The 14,791-nt window shown below is 42.2% G+C and overlaps 1 protein-coding gene across 4 annotated transcripts in view; it reads right to left on the bottom strand.

Moving 5' to 3' along the window:
* ARFGEF2 (ADP ribosylation factor guanine nucleotide exchange factor 2) overlaps positions 1–14,791 on the bottom strand; it is a 90,977-nt gene that overhangs the window by 24,787 nt on the left and 51,399 nt on the right. For all 4 annotated transcript variants that reach the window (XR_009454169.1, XM_059706805.1, XM_059706804.1 and 1 more), the window contains exons 22-26: positions 9,024–9,171; positions 7,807–7,906; positions 5,928–5,968; positions 5,660–5,829; positions 1,995–2,146 (exon numbers count right to left, since the gene is read on the bottom strand). Coding sequence is in view for 3 of the 4 variants with exons in the window: in XM_059706805.1 (XP_059562788.1) it covers positions 1,995–2,146; positions 5,660–5,829; positions 5,928–5,968; positions 7,807–7,906; positions 9,024–9,171 (611 nt within the window). In the remaining variant the exon portion in view is untranslated. The remainder of the gene's footprint in view (positions 1–1,994; positions 2,147–5,659; positions 5,830–5,927; positions 5,969–7,806; positions 7,907–9,023; positions 9,172–14,791) is intronic.

Genomic DNA, 14,791 nt, shown 5'->3' on the forward strand with positions numbered 1-14,791 from the left:
TGTTTCCTTTTTAATATCACATCCATAAAAAAAGCCACAAAACTATTATTCTCTGGAGCTTTGAGATCTTGCTCCCCAGCATATGTCGGCAGTTTGCCTCAAATAAACTCTTACACAAATATAAAAAAAAAATTACAGACAACAAAAAGAAAAAATGGTAAGTAATCACTGTGGCAGACAGTTAGTTGCCTACCCAGAAGCAACCCTCCCACCTCCTTACAACAGAACTCTCACTGCAGGCAGCAACATGCCCAACATCAGGAAATGGATCATAAACGGTATAAGATAAGTGGCAATCTTGTAGCATGTGCCAGGTCTTCGATTTCCCAGCCTCCCTTGCAGCTAGGGGAGCTCCATGATCTGCTCTAATTAGATGTCAGAGAAAATGTACGGCATTAGGGAGAAGAGGTTTCTGGGAAGGTTTAGCTTTTGTCTTAAAAGGAATACACATGGCAGGCTCTGCCCCCTTTACTCTTATTTTCATTCTGAACGCAGCATGATGGCTTGAGCTAGAGCCTCAGTACAGCAATCACAAACAAGTCTCAAGGATGAAAGTGACCTTGTGGATGGCCAAAGAAATGGAAAGAACCTGAGTCCTTGACAACAACTGGGCTGTGACTGCCCTGTATAAAGAGTATTTCTATCCCTATCCCCTAAAGTTCTTTAGAGTAATTACCAATGATTTACTGAACATTTACTTATCTATCCCACTGGAATATAAACAAGGACTTGTTTTTTAATTTTATTATGAAAAATTTCAAACATATATGTAGGTAGAGAGAACAGAGTAATGAATAATGTATACCTATCACCTAGCTGCAATGATTATCGAATTAGGGCCAAATGAAAATATAAATTTTTGACTGTTTTTAAAAAAATATATATTTTACTGATTTTTTACAGAGAGGAAGGGAGAGGGATAGAGAGTCAGAAACATCGATGAGAGAGAAACATCGATCAGCTGCCTCCTGCACACCCTCTACTGGGGATGTGCCTACAACCAAGGTACACGCCCTTGACTGGAATTGAACCGAGGACCCTTCAGTCCGCAGGCCGGCTCTATCCACTGAGCCAAACCGGTTAGGGCTGACTGTTTGCTTTATTGCTGTATGCTTGGCACTTAGAATAGTACCTAGGAGATGGCATGCCTTTTACACAGCCAAGTGAATGAATGAAAAGGGTGACTGCTTCAAAGGGCTAGTAGCTGCCCTGACCTCTTTATCACTTCCCTGGGGCACAAATGCTGAGTCACATAATCCTTGACCTTGCTGGAGGCTGCTTCAGCAGTGACTCTTTCTCTGCCTCCCCCTCCCCATCAGCCTCAAAAAGACGGTCACATATTTCTACTATTTGCAGTGGTGTAATGTGTCCTTTGGAGAATGTTATACACAGATCGCAGTGTGATTTACTTAGAGACAATAGATGCGAATCAGAGTCTCTTCATTTTATTTGCTTCCACCATCAAGGAAGAAAAAAATTAATTGTGTGGTTAGTGGTAGGGGGTCCTTTTAGGGGTCCAATGGGGAAATTTTTAAAAAATATATTTTTCTTTTTTTAGAGAGAGGAAGGATGAGGGATATATATTTTTTTAAAATATATTTTTATTGATTTTTTTTTACAGAGAGGAAGGGAGAGAGATAGAGAGTCAGAAACATCCATGAGAGAGAAACATCGATCAGCCGCCTCCTGCACATCTCCCACCGGGGATGTGCCCGCAACCCAGGTACATGCCCTTGACCGCAACCCAGGTACATGCCCTTGACCGGAATCGAACCTGGGACCTTTCAGTCCACAGGCCGACACTCTATCCACTGAGCCAAACCGGTTTCCGGTTTCGGCGGATGAGGGATATTGAGCCTATAATCTGGGCATGTGCCCTGATGGGAAATGAACCAGGGACCTCTTGATTAATGGTTTGATGCTCAACCAATGAGCCTCACTGGCTGGGTCCAATGGGGAATTTGACCAAAGCTCTTTCAGAACAATGCACATACCTGTTTTTCTTCATGATATGCTCAAAGGGTCTCAAAAAATCTTTCTGGAAACGGAAGTTGGCTAATTCTCCCTTCTCAAGAAACTTCATGGAAAGTTGCCTTAATGAGTCAACAGCAAAGATAGCCACATCTTCATTAGGGTTACAGCCAACCTGAGCAGAACAGGATGTAAGGTGAAATAGACACAGTGAAACAACTGTGGATGTGGGGTTCTGAACCTCAAAAATGGACATCCTGCCTTTAAAATAAATGCTCTGGGAAAACACATTGAAGGAGGAAAAAAATGGTTATTTTATGGCTATGACCTGTATAATTTTATTTAAGTTTAATGGTGAAAGTAATGCACATTTAGTTAGAAGTTCTTTCAAAATGTGCTAATTTGTTAAAAATTGTGGCAAAATACACATAACACAAAATATATCATCTTAACCATTTTTAAGTGCACAGTTTAGTAAAGACATTCACATTGCTGTACTACCAGAATTCTCTTCAACTTACAAAATTGAAATTATATCCATTAAATAATTCTCCATGTGCTATTTAACTTTATACAAATACGCACGACAGGTCAAAAGACTTGGAAGTCTCTGTAAAGCCTTTTCATATTGCCCATGTTTGCTGCCTAAAGGGAAAGATTATACATGTGTATCATCAGCCTCAAAAAATTCAGTAGAAATAGTGAGGCTTTTCAATTCCCTTAACATTAGACTTGTCTGTGGCTTACCTACTTTTAGGGACTGAAGTTATGGGTGTATTTTGGTTGGTACTTCTTAGACTTCTCCCTCAAGAAGAAACCCTAACAGCAGAGCAAGGGAGTATTTCTCACCAGAACCCCTGACAAAGTATCTAAACCACATGCAGGAGGAGCCTGCTCCAGGCGAGAAACTTCACTGACACGTGGCTGACTGGAAATGTTTGAATTTTAACAAAAGTCATCATCATTTAGGGAAAAAAAAAAAAAAAAGATCAATAGGAAAATGACTACATGGTGATATGTTCAGATGGAATAATGTTTGGCAATTAAAAAGAAAGAATAAATCCAGCCTCATAAAAAGAAGGAAATTCTGTCAAAGGCTACACAACATGGATGAACCCTGAGGATGTTATACCAAGTGAAATAAGTGAGACACAAAAGAACAAATACTGCACGATTCCATTTATATGAGTACCCAAGGTCATCAAATTCACAGACAGAAAGTAAAAAGTGGTTTCCAAGGACTGGGGAGAGGAAGGAATGGGGGTCGTTGCTTAATGGGTACAAAGTTTCAATTCTGTAAGATGGAAAGAATGCTGGAGATCACCACAATGAATGTACTTAACACTTCTCAACTCTACATTTATAAATGGTTAAAATGGAAAATTCTGTTATGTATGTTTTACTACAATTAAAAAAGAATAAACCCATATATTCTAGCATAATTAAGAAGCAAATTACAAAATGTGTAATACTATTTATGTTTTTTAAAAAAGCAAAATAAACCAAGACAATATTATCTATATTTCTATGAGTACCTACATATGCATGTGTATAGAAAAATGTCTGGAAAGATATATACCAAACTGATCAGAACAATTAGTTTTCGGGGGTGTCCTGTTGGGGGTGGTGATGGTCAAAGCTGTTTTTAGATATAATTTTTTTTAAGATGTTCATGTAATGTTTATGAAATTAGAGACTAATAAAAAATATATCCCCATCTTAAAAATCCAGGAGAATTCAGGAATTCCTGTTTCAGAAATACACAGCAGGCTTATTGTGTAGCTTCGCATACCCTAAGACACACACAGGGCCTAGTTTAGAAGAAAAACATGTGATTGCTCCAATGGCTCTGCTAGAATCCCCAGAGCTAAGTTACAGCTATACTTAGCCATCCACTTCTTCAAGCCTCGAGATTCTCATGTGCTCCAGTTCCCAAGGGAAGCAGACGTCTTTCTGAGGTGGTGGAAAGAATAAAAAGCCCCAGGGCGAGCAACTGAATTTTCCAAACTTTGTGCTTAACGGCACCGATTAGATGGAATGAAGTTGACAACCATGAAATGTCTAAGCACTATCTGCCAGCCCACGTCCCAAGCTTGCCCAGAAGTGACCCAGTGATAACTGAGAACTGGCATGTAGAGTCTTGACAACAGAATTGCAGGTCGGAAAGGGAACTTGTAAAATCGATGCTCCCCACCAAAAGCAGTTCCACCGAACATGAAACCTAGACTTCCAGCAAGTTCCTATCAATCATGTCAACTGGTCCACTAAAAGTTTATTTACCCGAACAGTGGGAAAGATGGTTGCTAAATGAGTTGACTTTAGATGAATGAGTGTCACTATTCATTCAACGAACAGTTGCTCTGGGTCATCTTCAGACTCTTGTGGCTGTTTCCTCACTGAGGGTTCAGATGAAAGGTCACATCCACAGAGGACTGACATACTGTGTCACCTGACCCTTTACCATCGATTATTTTATCATAAAATGTGGGTGAACTCCCTGAGGGCAGGGACCTCATCTGTCCATTGCCTGGTATAAGCCACTCAGGTAGTTTGTTAAACAGATGTTGTGAGGTACCCTACTTGGAGCTAATAAGGACACAAAGTAAACAAAAACTTTGATTAGTTGATGTACCAATTTAGAAGCCAGACTACATCTGACAATGCCTTATTTCTGTAGGGCCCTGGAGCAGGCTAGCAGCTGCCCGTGAGAGCTAACAGTGTCCAACTCTTCCTTAGTCTACACAATTAGTGGCATCCTATTCCTAGCCTCAAATTGGTCCCCGGGGGTGGGGAGGAGCACTACAGAAATTTGCAGATGCTACAAATTATTTATTGGCACTCTACTGCTTCTTCTATATTCAATGGCAGACAACTTCTTTTTACGATTTTTCTTCTATTCAGTGTAGAGAGTGACTCTCTTTTGGGTAAATTGTTTTTTTTACTATTTTTAAACATCTGTATTACAACTCTTTATTATTATATCTCCAGGCCTGAGAAATTTTTGTAAGTTGTGAAGTGTGTTTTGGTAGGAAACAGTGTTATTAAGCTGTTACTTTTCCCTTATGAAGCAAATAGCATCACAAATACATACATACACATTTAATACATACATATTCTTCTGATTTCTTTTTCTTTGGTCAATATAGGTGTGCATGTATCTACCTGTATATAATGAAACCTCTGGTGGAGACAAAGTTTAGTCTGGCTTTCTCTCAGTAGTTGTCAGTTTCAGAGCACAGAAGGTTCTTGCTTAGTTCTAATTAAAAAAAAGTGTTAGTTTACTCGACAAAGGTTTCAGAAAAGTGGTGGCAATGGAAGTTAGAATAGAATGGAAGTGACATTTAATAGAGAAACTATATGGAAAATAAACTTTTCAGAAAGCACTTTAGGATTTCATAATGCTTTCAAATACCAATATGTTTGTTGAGTGACTATAATGCTCTTTGTGATGTTAGCCTATGTCCTGGATGTGGGATATAGAAATTTTTGCACAGCCTGAATTCGTAATTCATTCTCTATGAGTTCTATCAATATGTAAGTATGCTATTGATCCTACTGAGCTGTCTTGGACTCCACAAGGAAAATGAATGATAGGCACCTAAACTCTCATCGCTTCACTTCTTTTTAAAATTTAATTGCCTGCTTGTTTTGGACATCAATGGAATAGTTTTGAAATTTGAAGAGTTACCTTGTTGAAGTGATCTCCAATCACATGCCATATTCGGGACCACTGCAGTCGGATCCGATTCATGTTGTAGTACGATATCTCCACAATCTTCTGTAAGCTGAACATGCGGGGATGATGGGGGGAAGCCAACTCGTCCATGGACACGGCACACAGCCAACGGACAAAATCAACTACAGGCCAAACGCAACAACACATGCAAGGCCTCATTAGTAATGGTCAGTCACAATATGAGGCGTCTGTAGTTGTCACAGAGGAGTCACATACATACCTATTGCATTTCCATCCAGTCTAGTAGATCCAGTAAAAATTCTAGGAAGGTAATTCCAGACATAATAAAATAAAAATTAGATTTGGAAGCCTAAGTTTCAATCTCAAACAATCTTAGAAAAGGGAGAAAGGAAACATTTCAGGTCTGGTATCTCCACTTTAAAATAAATGCTGAAGCATCAGAGGTACAGAACTGGTCAATGAATTGCCTTGAGAACAGAAATGCCTACATTGACAGAGAAAGTGACACATCAAAAGGAGGAGGGGCCCTGACCGGTTTGGCTCAGTGGATAGAGCGTCGGCTTGGGGACTGAAGGGTCCCAGGTTCGATTCTGGTCAGGGCATGTACCTTGGTTGCGGGCACATCCCCAGTAGGGAGTGTGCAGGAAGCAGCTGAATCCATGTTTCTCTCTCATCAATGTTTCTAACTTTCTATCCCTCTCCTTCTCCCTTCCTCTCTGTAAAAATCAATAAAATATATTAATAATAAAAAAAAAAGGAGCGGGGAATGCCCTAACCGGTTTGGCTCAGTGGATAGAGCGTCGGCCTGCGGACTGAAAGGTCCCAAGTTCGATTCCGGTCAAGGACATGTACTTTGGTTGAGGGCACATCCCCAGTAGGGGGTGTGCAAGAGGCAGCTGATCGACGTTTCTCTCTCATCGATGTTTCTAAATCTCTATTCCGCTCTGTAAAAAATCAATAAAATATATTTAAAAAAAAAAGGAGGGAGGAAGAGTTAAAACTTATTAGCATGTGATGTCACCACAGTGGGAGTGGTTTAGTGAGGACTTCCAAAACGCTGCTCTTACATAACAGCAAAAAAACTGGCAAAAAATTACCAAAATCAACATTTTCAGAACTGAACTTTGAAATTACCAAAGGCTTATAAAAATGTTTATTCAAGAAAAATGGCTTAATCTTAGTATGAATTGTGAACATTATGGCATTTTAACTTGACACAATTTGGTCACAAAGTTAAAGTTGCAATTTTTTTTAAAAGGTCATGATGCAATTCAAGGTCAAAATTGAAATGAATGTGAAGGCTATTAGCAGTTATGGATCACGCAACACTTTGAACAGTTCTTAGTTTGAGTGATCTGGAACTGACAACATTGACAACAGTCAAACATACTAGCAGTCATTCGCCTAGTAAGTACATAGGGCAGCGATTTTCAACTGCTGTTCCCTAAGAATTTTTTAAAATATATTTTTATTGATTTCAAAGAGGAAGGGAGAGGAAGAGAGAAATAGAAGCATCAATGATGACAGGAAATCACTGATTGGCTGCCTTCTGCACTCCCCACATGGGGGGACCGAGCCCGCAACCCAGGCATGTGCCCTTGACCGGAATCGAACCTGGGACCCTTCAGTCCGCAGGCCAGTGCTCTATGTACTGAGCCAAACCAGCCAGAGCCCTAAGAATTTTTAAAATATGAACTACCTGACTATTTAGTCAGGAGCACTGAGCTCCAGGATTTCACTCCAATCACCCTCACATGCACCCTAAGAAGTAGGTACTATTACAACCCCCCATTTTCATAGAGTCCACGCTTCTAACTGCTACATTGTACTATTCTAACCACTGTTTGTGGGACCTAGGAGCCTGCTCTCTGCAATCAGATGGCCTGGGTTTGAACTTAGATTGTCAAATAAAAATGACAACAGCCAACACAATAAAAACCATCTGGTGTAAATGAATAAAAATATTTTACCTATTTTTTTTTTTTGTCAGATCAGCAACAAATAGATTTTTTTGGTGTGCCACAGAACTTTAGTAATTGGTTTATATGTGCCATAAGATGAACAAGGTTGAAAATTGCTGACACAGAGGACGCCAAGCCCCTGGGTGGTCCAGCTTCACTGGAGAGAAAAGTCATTACCTGTCTACAGCTACGACCACACTCTGGGAGCTGGTCTCCCCAACCGATTCCTGGAAACTGGCCATCTGTCTTTTATCCACTCCACCACTCACCAAATTACCTGAAACACAATGCACAAAACCAGTGCTTCCAAACAGGCAAGTATGCAGCACACAGTATCAACATGCAGACAAAAGACACAAATGAGAATGGTTTGCAGGCAAAAAAATCCTCAACTGCTGATGGAATGAAATTAAACTTGGGTTTTGGGGTTTGGCTTTTAAAATGAATTCTTATACTTTCCCTTGTTTGTATTAATCATCTCTCTTTCTTCATAGTGTTTTACATTTTTATAGTATTAAATACCTATTATTAAGGAAAACAAATTTGAATTAATGGACACTAACCCAGAGCTTCTAGAATATGTAATGGCTTACATCTGCTGAATGTTCAGTATAATGTTCCAGGATTTCACTCCAATCACCCCCACATGCACCCTAAGAAGTAGGTACTATTACAACCCCCCATTTTCATAGAGTCCATGCTTCTAACTGCTACACTGTACTATTCTAACCACTGTTTGTGGGACCTAGGAGCCTGCTCTCTGCAATCAGATGGCCTGGGTTTGAACTTACCTCTGCCACTTGTTTGCAGGGTGGCTTTGTACCTCACTTTATCCTCTGTACCTCAACGTTCCTCATTTACAAACTGGGATAATAGTCCCAATCTCACTGAGAACTTAGAGTGTGGCCTGCATACCTGTTTGCCCTACTTACTATTATTATTGTGTTATATCACTGACAGGAGCCTCTCAATCCAACATATAGCCAGACATAATTCTATTTTCATAAGAATACCATTTTAAAAAGCCCCCCAAATGAACATGGAAGAGAGGTTGACTCCACCTTTTAAAATCTAGAGATACACATACCCACTCCTCTAATAGGAGGTACCAAAGCTGTAGCCTTTCTAAAGAAAGTGGCTTTTCCTCCCAGTATAGTTTTATGTACTAGTGTATAGAGAAAAGAATGCACCCTGCTGATTTTGATAAAATTGGCATTACTTGATAGTTTCATGACAACTAAGACTGCTGAAGCAGCACTTGCATTAGTAAACATACTGTCAGCTGGCACAGAAGGAAGAGATGGTTTATGAGACAGTCCTGATGAGACAAAAAGTGTTTCATTCTGGTTAACTTGAGAGTCCGTGATGGCCAGCTGTGGGGCCTGGAGTCTTACCGAGACCAAGGCCCATGAACTCTTCTCCCACCAACGTGTGGCCCTTCAGGCTCCCCTCTCTTTCACGCCCAGACCCAGACAGGTAGCGGGTCTTCACACCGGTTCCTATGAGCTGAGCGAGCTCTAGTTGGCTGATACACTTCAAGATCTAAATGAAAAGAAGGCATGAAGAAATGAGGTCCCATTTTATAGCCTAAATTAGTGTGATATTAAATTAGTCATTAAAGAGTCCTTTGAAACACACAGCTTTTCAGGTGAGAATAAAATCTGAGGGTGTTAGGGGTGGGGAGGTTTCCCTAATCCCAGAATGTAGGTTTGGACAACAGATTTCACTTAAAAAACAACAAACTATTAAAAAGAGAAAGAGAAAATGAGCAAAATAAAAGCTGGTATAATGGAAGTTATGCCATATAAATGTTTATGCAAATTTAGTAAGTGCTCAAGACAGAAAAAAAGGTATTTGACTAGAGGAGATTCCATCCACCATGCCACTCAATAAGTGCACCATCTATTCTGATTTAGCCACCCCACCTCCTTTCTACTCTACACAATTCACTACCCTCCCTGCTGTTCCTTTAACTCGACATATCTAGTCCTACCCCAGGGCCTTTGCACTTGCTGTTTCTTATGCCTGGAACATGTTCATTATACTCTTCCCCTTGGCTCACTTCTTAAGATTCTTAGCTTAGGCATGTGTCCTTAGAGACACCTCCTTTGACCACCCCAAGATCACACACCCTCCCCTGGTCACATACTTCCTAACATTAAACCATATAATTATTTGTTTGTTCTCTGTCTTAAGTGCCAACAGGGCATTAACTCCGTCTTGTTCACTGCTGAATTCCCAGCACTTAAAAATAGTTGGCAACTATTACTTGGTTAACTGAATGAATGAACATGTGCCCTAGAATAACGTGCAGTGGGAGAAAAGAGTATCTTCCAGCCCTGTGGGTGGTTCTGGTGCTTGAGATCGCATACCTACACCCAAGCCTCTCTCACCTGGGGCTTACCTAAAGAAACAAATGAGTTTCAGCTTCTCCTGGAGGGAAAGCTAGCCTCATGAAACTTACTGAAGGTTGGTGCACACATCTCCAGATAAAGCCCTCCTAGGGAATTTTCATGGGAACTTCTGAATAAAGCTGAGTTTTGTCTTTCATACTGATCTTACAATCCAATCCCAGAGGACAGGGCTCCACTGTGCCACTGAGCACTGCTGAGTATCTTTACTTATAAACTGTCTTCCCCTTGACTGAGAAAGGTACTTAATTCTACCAAAGAAAGCCATTCCCTGGTTGGTCCACACAGCATACTATTAAATTACTACCAGTAAACTATTAATGCCCCCACTCCTCCTTCCAGAAGCTGGGGATAGCTAGAATCTCAAGTATGTGAATACTTGTGGCCAAAAATTTATTGGCTCTAACCTGATTTCTCAAGGTTTCTGACCATCGAATAGGTGGTTAATTCATTTTTAATATTTCCAGGTGCTGCAAATGCTTGGCAACCAGTAGAAACCCCACATGGGTCATACCTCTCAGGTTAAAAAAATAATTGTAGGAGAGAAAGCAACTATTCATTAATTCACTAGGTATTAAGACACCTCAGAAGACAGGAAATTATTTTTTAATTAATTTTTTCTTTAAAGAGAGAGAGAGGAAGGGAGGGAGGGAGAGAAAGAGAAAGAGAGAAACATTAATTTGCTGTTCCACCTATCCATGCATTCATTAGTTACTTCTTGCACGTGTGCTGTCTGGGGATAGAGGATTGAACCCACAACCCTGACACATCGGGATAATGCTCTAACCAACTGAGCTAGCCGGCCAGGGCAGGAAATTATTTCTTTAAAAAAGTACCCAACTTATAAAAAGCAAAACACCCATCCTCCATCTTTTCTAACATGAAATACTCCAGAGTTGTATAGAGAAAGGAAAGGATGGGTGAAAAGGGACAAAGGTCTGTGCCGTGATGATCATGATAATAACTAACAATACGGTTCTAAGCCCTTTGTGCATATTAACTACTTTCATCCTTACACCAAGCTGTGAAGGTTGTAGAGAGGAAGGTGAGGCTTCAAGATGAAATAACCACCATGCCCTACAGGCGGGCAGAGGTGGATGTCCACATCAGACCCCCGCAGTCTGACTCCAGGCCGTTTCCGGAACTACTCAATCCCTGGGTGGGGGAGGAGGCTAACAGCAATCCCCACCACAGCCCCCACCACTCAACATTCTCGTCTCTCTTCTTAATACTTTTCTCTCAGGACAAAAAGTAACATGTGTACATGGTAGAGAAATATGAAAATAGCATTTAAGGGAAAAAAATCACCTTTATAATTCTATCACTCAGAATATTAACATTTTCAATTTTTTATATATATATTTATTGGTTTCAGAGAGGAAGAGACAGAAACATTAATGATGACAACTGGCACAGAAGGAAGAGAAATCCAGATTGCCTGATGTCAAACATTCATTGGCTGCCTCCTGCTTGCCTCCTACTGGGGATCGAGCCTGCAACCCAGGTATGTGCCCTGATCAGGAATCGAACTGTGATCTGGTTCACAGATCAATGCTCAGCCACTGAGCCACACTGGCCAGGGGGGGATGTTAACATTTTTTTGGTTATCCCTCACCCGAAGATACTTTTTCCACTGATTTTTAGAGAGAGTGGAAGGGAGGGGGAGAGACAGAGAGGAGATACATTGATGTGAGAGTGACACATTGATTGGTTGCCTCCCGCATGTACTCCGACCTGTGCTGGGGATCGAGGCTGTATCCAAGGTGTGTGCCCCTGACCAGAATTGAACCTGTGACCCTAGTCCGAGGGCCAACACTCTTCCACTGAGCAAAACCGGCTAGGGCAGGATGTTAACATTTTTATTCTTTTAAGCCTCATTCTCTCTGTATGTTTGGCAAAAGGGATGAAGTCTCACAGTGTTTTATTATGACTTTCTGATATCCTCCGTATTAGTTTCTAATAACATCTTTATCTTTCTTCTCTAAAGTCTCTTTAATCCAAAGGTCCTCCACTTCATCTACTATTTTTCTTGCAAGTTATTTGTTGAAGAACCTGGTCGTTTGCACTGAGGGTCTATCATACCCTAATCTGCAAACTGCATTCTCATTATCATCATTTACTGTGCTTCTCTGTCTCCTGTTGCCGGGAGCCGGTCCATGCTTGCTGTTTCAAGGGACCTGGCATATATGGCATACTGTTCTTAATATGTTTGCTCACCTTCTTGGCACTATGTGTTTTAACCAAGGTCTCTGAGAAAGGTTGTTTTCCCCAGGTAGGGATTTTCCCCTGAAGTTAGGGAGGGAATAAAACCCCTCAACTAAATGCCAGGCGGGTAATTAATCCCTTTAACTACGAACAATCATGCTTAAACTACATAATCTTTTCTCCCTGGAATGGAGATAAGAAACGCCCTAACCTTTGTAATAGAAATTGACAGGATTAGAATCAACTAGTATAAATACAGATGCAACAAGACAACAACAGACAGAATTTAGAACACAGAACTAGAGACAGAAGAACTTCGCTGGCGAGAGCATGCCAGAGGATCCTGGACCGGGACTGGCCTCGGAGCCTAGAGACAGAGCCTAGCGGGAGAACATGGCAAGGGATCCTGGACTGAACCTGACTACAGAGATTGGCAGGAGAACCTGACTGGAACCTGGACACTGAACCTGACTGGAGAGCCTGGACAGAACCTGGCTGGAGAACCTAGCGAGGGAACATGGCTACAGAACCTCGCTGGAGATCCGAAGCAGAACCTCTCTGGAGATCCGGGCTGGAGATCCTGGCTAGGCTGCTGATCAACTGAACGCTGTCTCCGTGACATTCCTTCTTCGCCGACTCCGTCCACACCTTTGGGGACCCCTGGACCTGCTGGGGTTGGACCCCGGCATATGGCGCCCGAACAGGGACCCCTAGGTAAGCGCCCCGCACTCGGGACGGATCGGACTCCACCGTAGGAAGAGGGTGGATAGTCTTCGCCGACTCCGTCCACACCTTTGGGAACCCCTGGAACAGGATTCCCTTAGGTAAGCCACCCCATTGAGAACCTCCACACTCGGGACGGATAGGACTCCACCATAGGAAGAGGGTGGATAGTCTTCGCTGACTCCGTCCACACCTTTGGGAACCCCTGGAACAGGATTCCCTTAGGTAAGCCGCCCCATTGAGAACCTCCACACTCGGGATGGATAGGACTCCACCATAGGAAGAGGGTGGATAGTCTTTGCCGACTCCATCCACACCTTTGGGAACCCCTGGAACAGGATTCCCATAGGTAAGCCCCCCCCCCCCATTGAGAACCCCCACATTCGGGACGGATAGGACTCCACCAGGGTGCTGCAAACCCCCCTACAGAGGATAAGTAGGGTAAGAAGGTGGATAGTACAGAACTTAGATTGAGAAGATGTGCCATACTGAGTCCAAAGAAAGAAGACTCTGTATTGATCTTTAGATTAAGAAGATGTGCCATACTGAGTCTAAAGAAAAAAGACTCCGTATTGATCTTTTAACATATATGCTTGTTAGCAGAGGAATTAAGGTTACTCCCAGTCAGACAGAACATTTTATACAAGAAATACGTCCATGCTTTTCTGAGGAAGGAAAGGTGCCGGAAAGGTAAATGTAGAGGCATGGGAGAAGGTAGGCCCAAGGAGCCTTATCCTTAACCCCACTGCAGCCTTTCCACCCCGGGAAAGTGCAGGATTGGCAAGCTCTCCCTGGGGTGATAGATCAGGACTCAGGTAATAGCAGAAAGCGCCAATCCTACTCTTAAAATGGATACAAGAGAGCGTTTGAGGTTTTTCTTTTTAATGCCTGCTTTTAAAAAATAAAAAAGGGGGAATTTGCCGGGAGCCGGTCCATGCTTGCTGTTTCAAGGGACCTGGCATATATGGCATACTGTTCTTAATATGTTTGCTCACCTTCTTGGCACTATGTGTTTTAACCAAGGTCTCTGAGAAAGGTTGTTTTCCCCAGGTAGGGATTTTCCCCTGAAGTTAGGGAGGGAATAAAACCCCTCAACTAAGTGCCAGGCGGGTAATTAATCCCTTTAACTACGAACAATCATGCTTAAACTACATAATCTTTTCTCCCTGGAATGGAGATAAGAAACGCCCTAACCTTTGTAATAGAAATTGACAGGATTAGAATCAACTAGTATAAATACAGATGCAACAAGACAACAACAGACAGAATTTAGAACACAGAACTAGAGACAGAAGAACTTCGCTGGCGAGAGCATGCCAGAGGATCCTGGACCGGGACTGGCCTCGGAGCCTAGAGACAGAGCCTAGCGGGAGAACATGGCAAGGGATCCTGGACTGAACCTGACTACAGAGATTGGCAGGAGAACCTGACTGGAACCTGGACACTGAACCTGACTGGAGAGCCTGGACAGAACCTGGCTGGAGAACCTAGCGAGGGAACATGGCTACAGAACCTCGCTGGAGATCCGAAGCAGAACCTCTCTGGAGATCCGGGCTGGAGATCCTGGCTAGGCTGCTGATCAACTGAACGCTGTCTCCGTGACATTCCTTCTTCGCCGACTCCGTCCACACCTTTGGGGACCCCTGGACCTGCTGGGGTTGGACCCCGGCATCCTGTATTTCCTATGACTGCAGTAGAGGCTCGAATTGATTTAGGTTTGGGTTTTGGGCAAATGTGACTGGTTGTGCATGATGTCTGGTTGTCTCTCCTTTCGGCAACATCATTTTAAATGGCTATGTAACAAAGAACTGGTGTACCACACT

The sequence above is a fragment of the Myotis daubentonii genome, chromosome 8 (assembly GCF_963259705.1).
Source record: "Myotis daubentonii chromosome 8, mMyoDau2.1, whole genome shotgun sequence".
NCBI lineage: Eukaryota > Metazoa > Chordata > Mammalia > Chiroptera > Vespertilionidae > Myotis > Myotis daubentonii.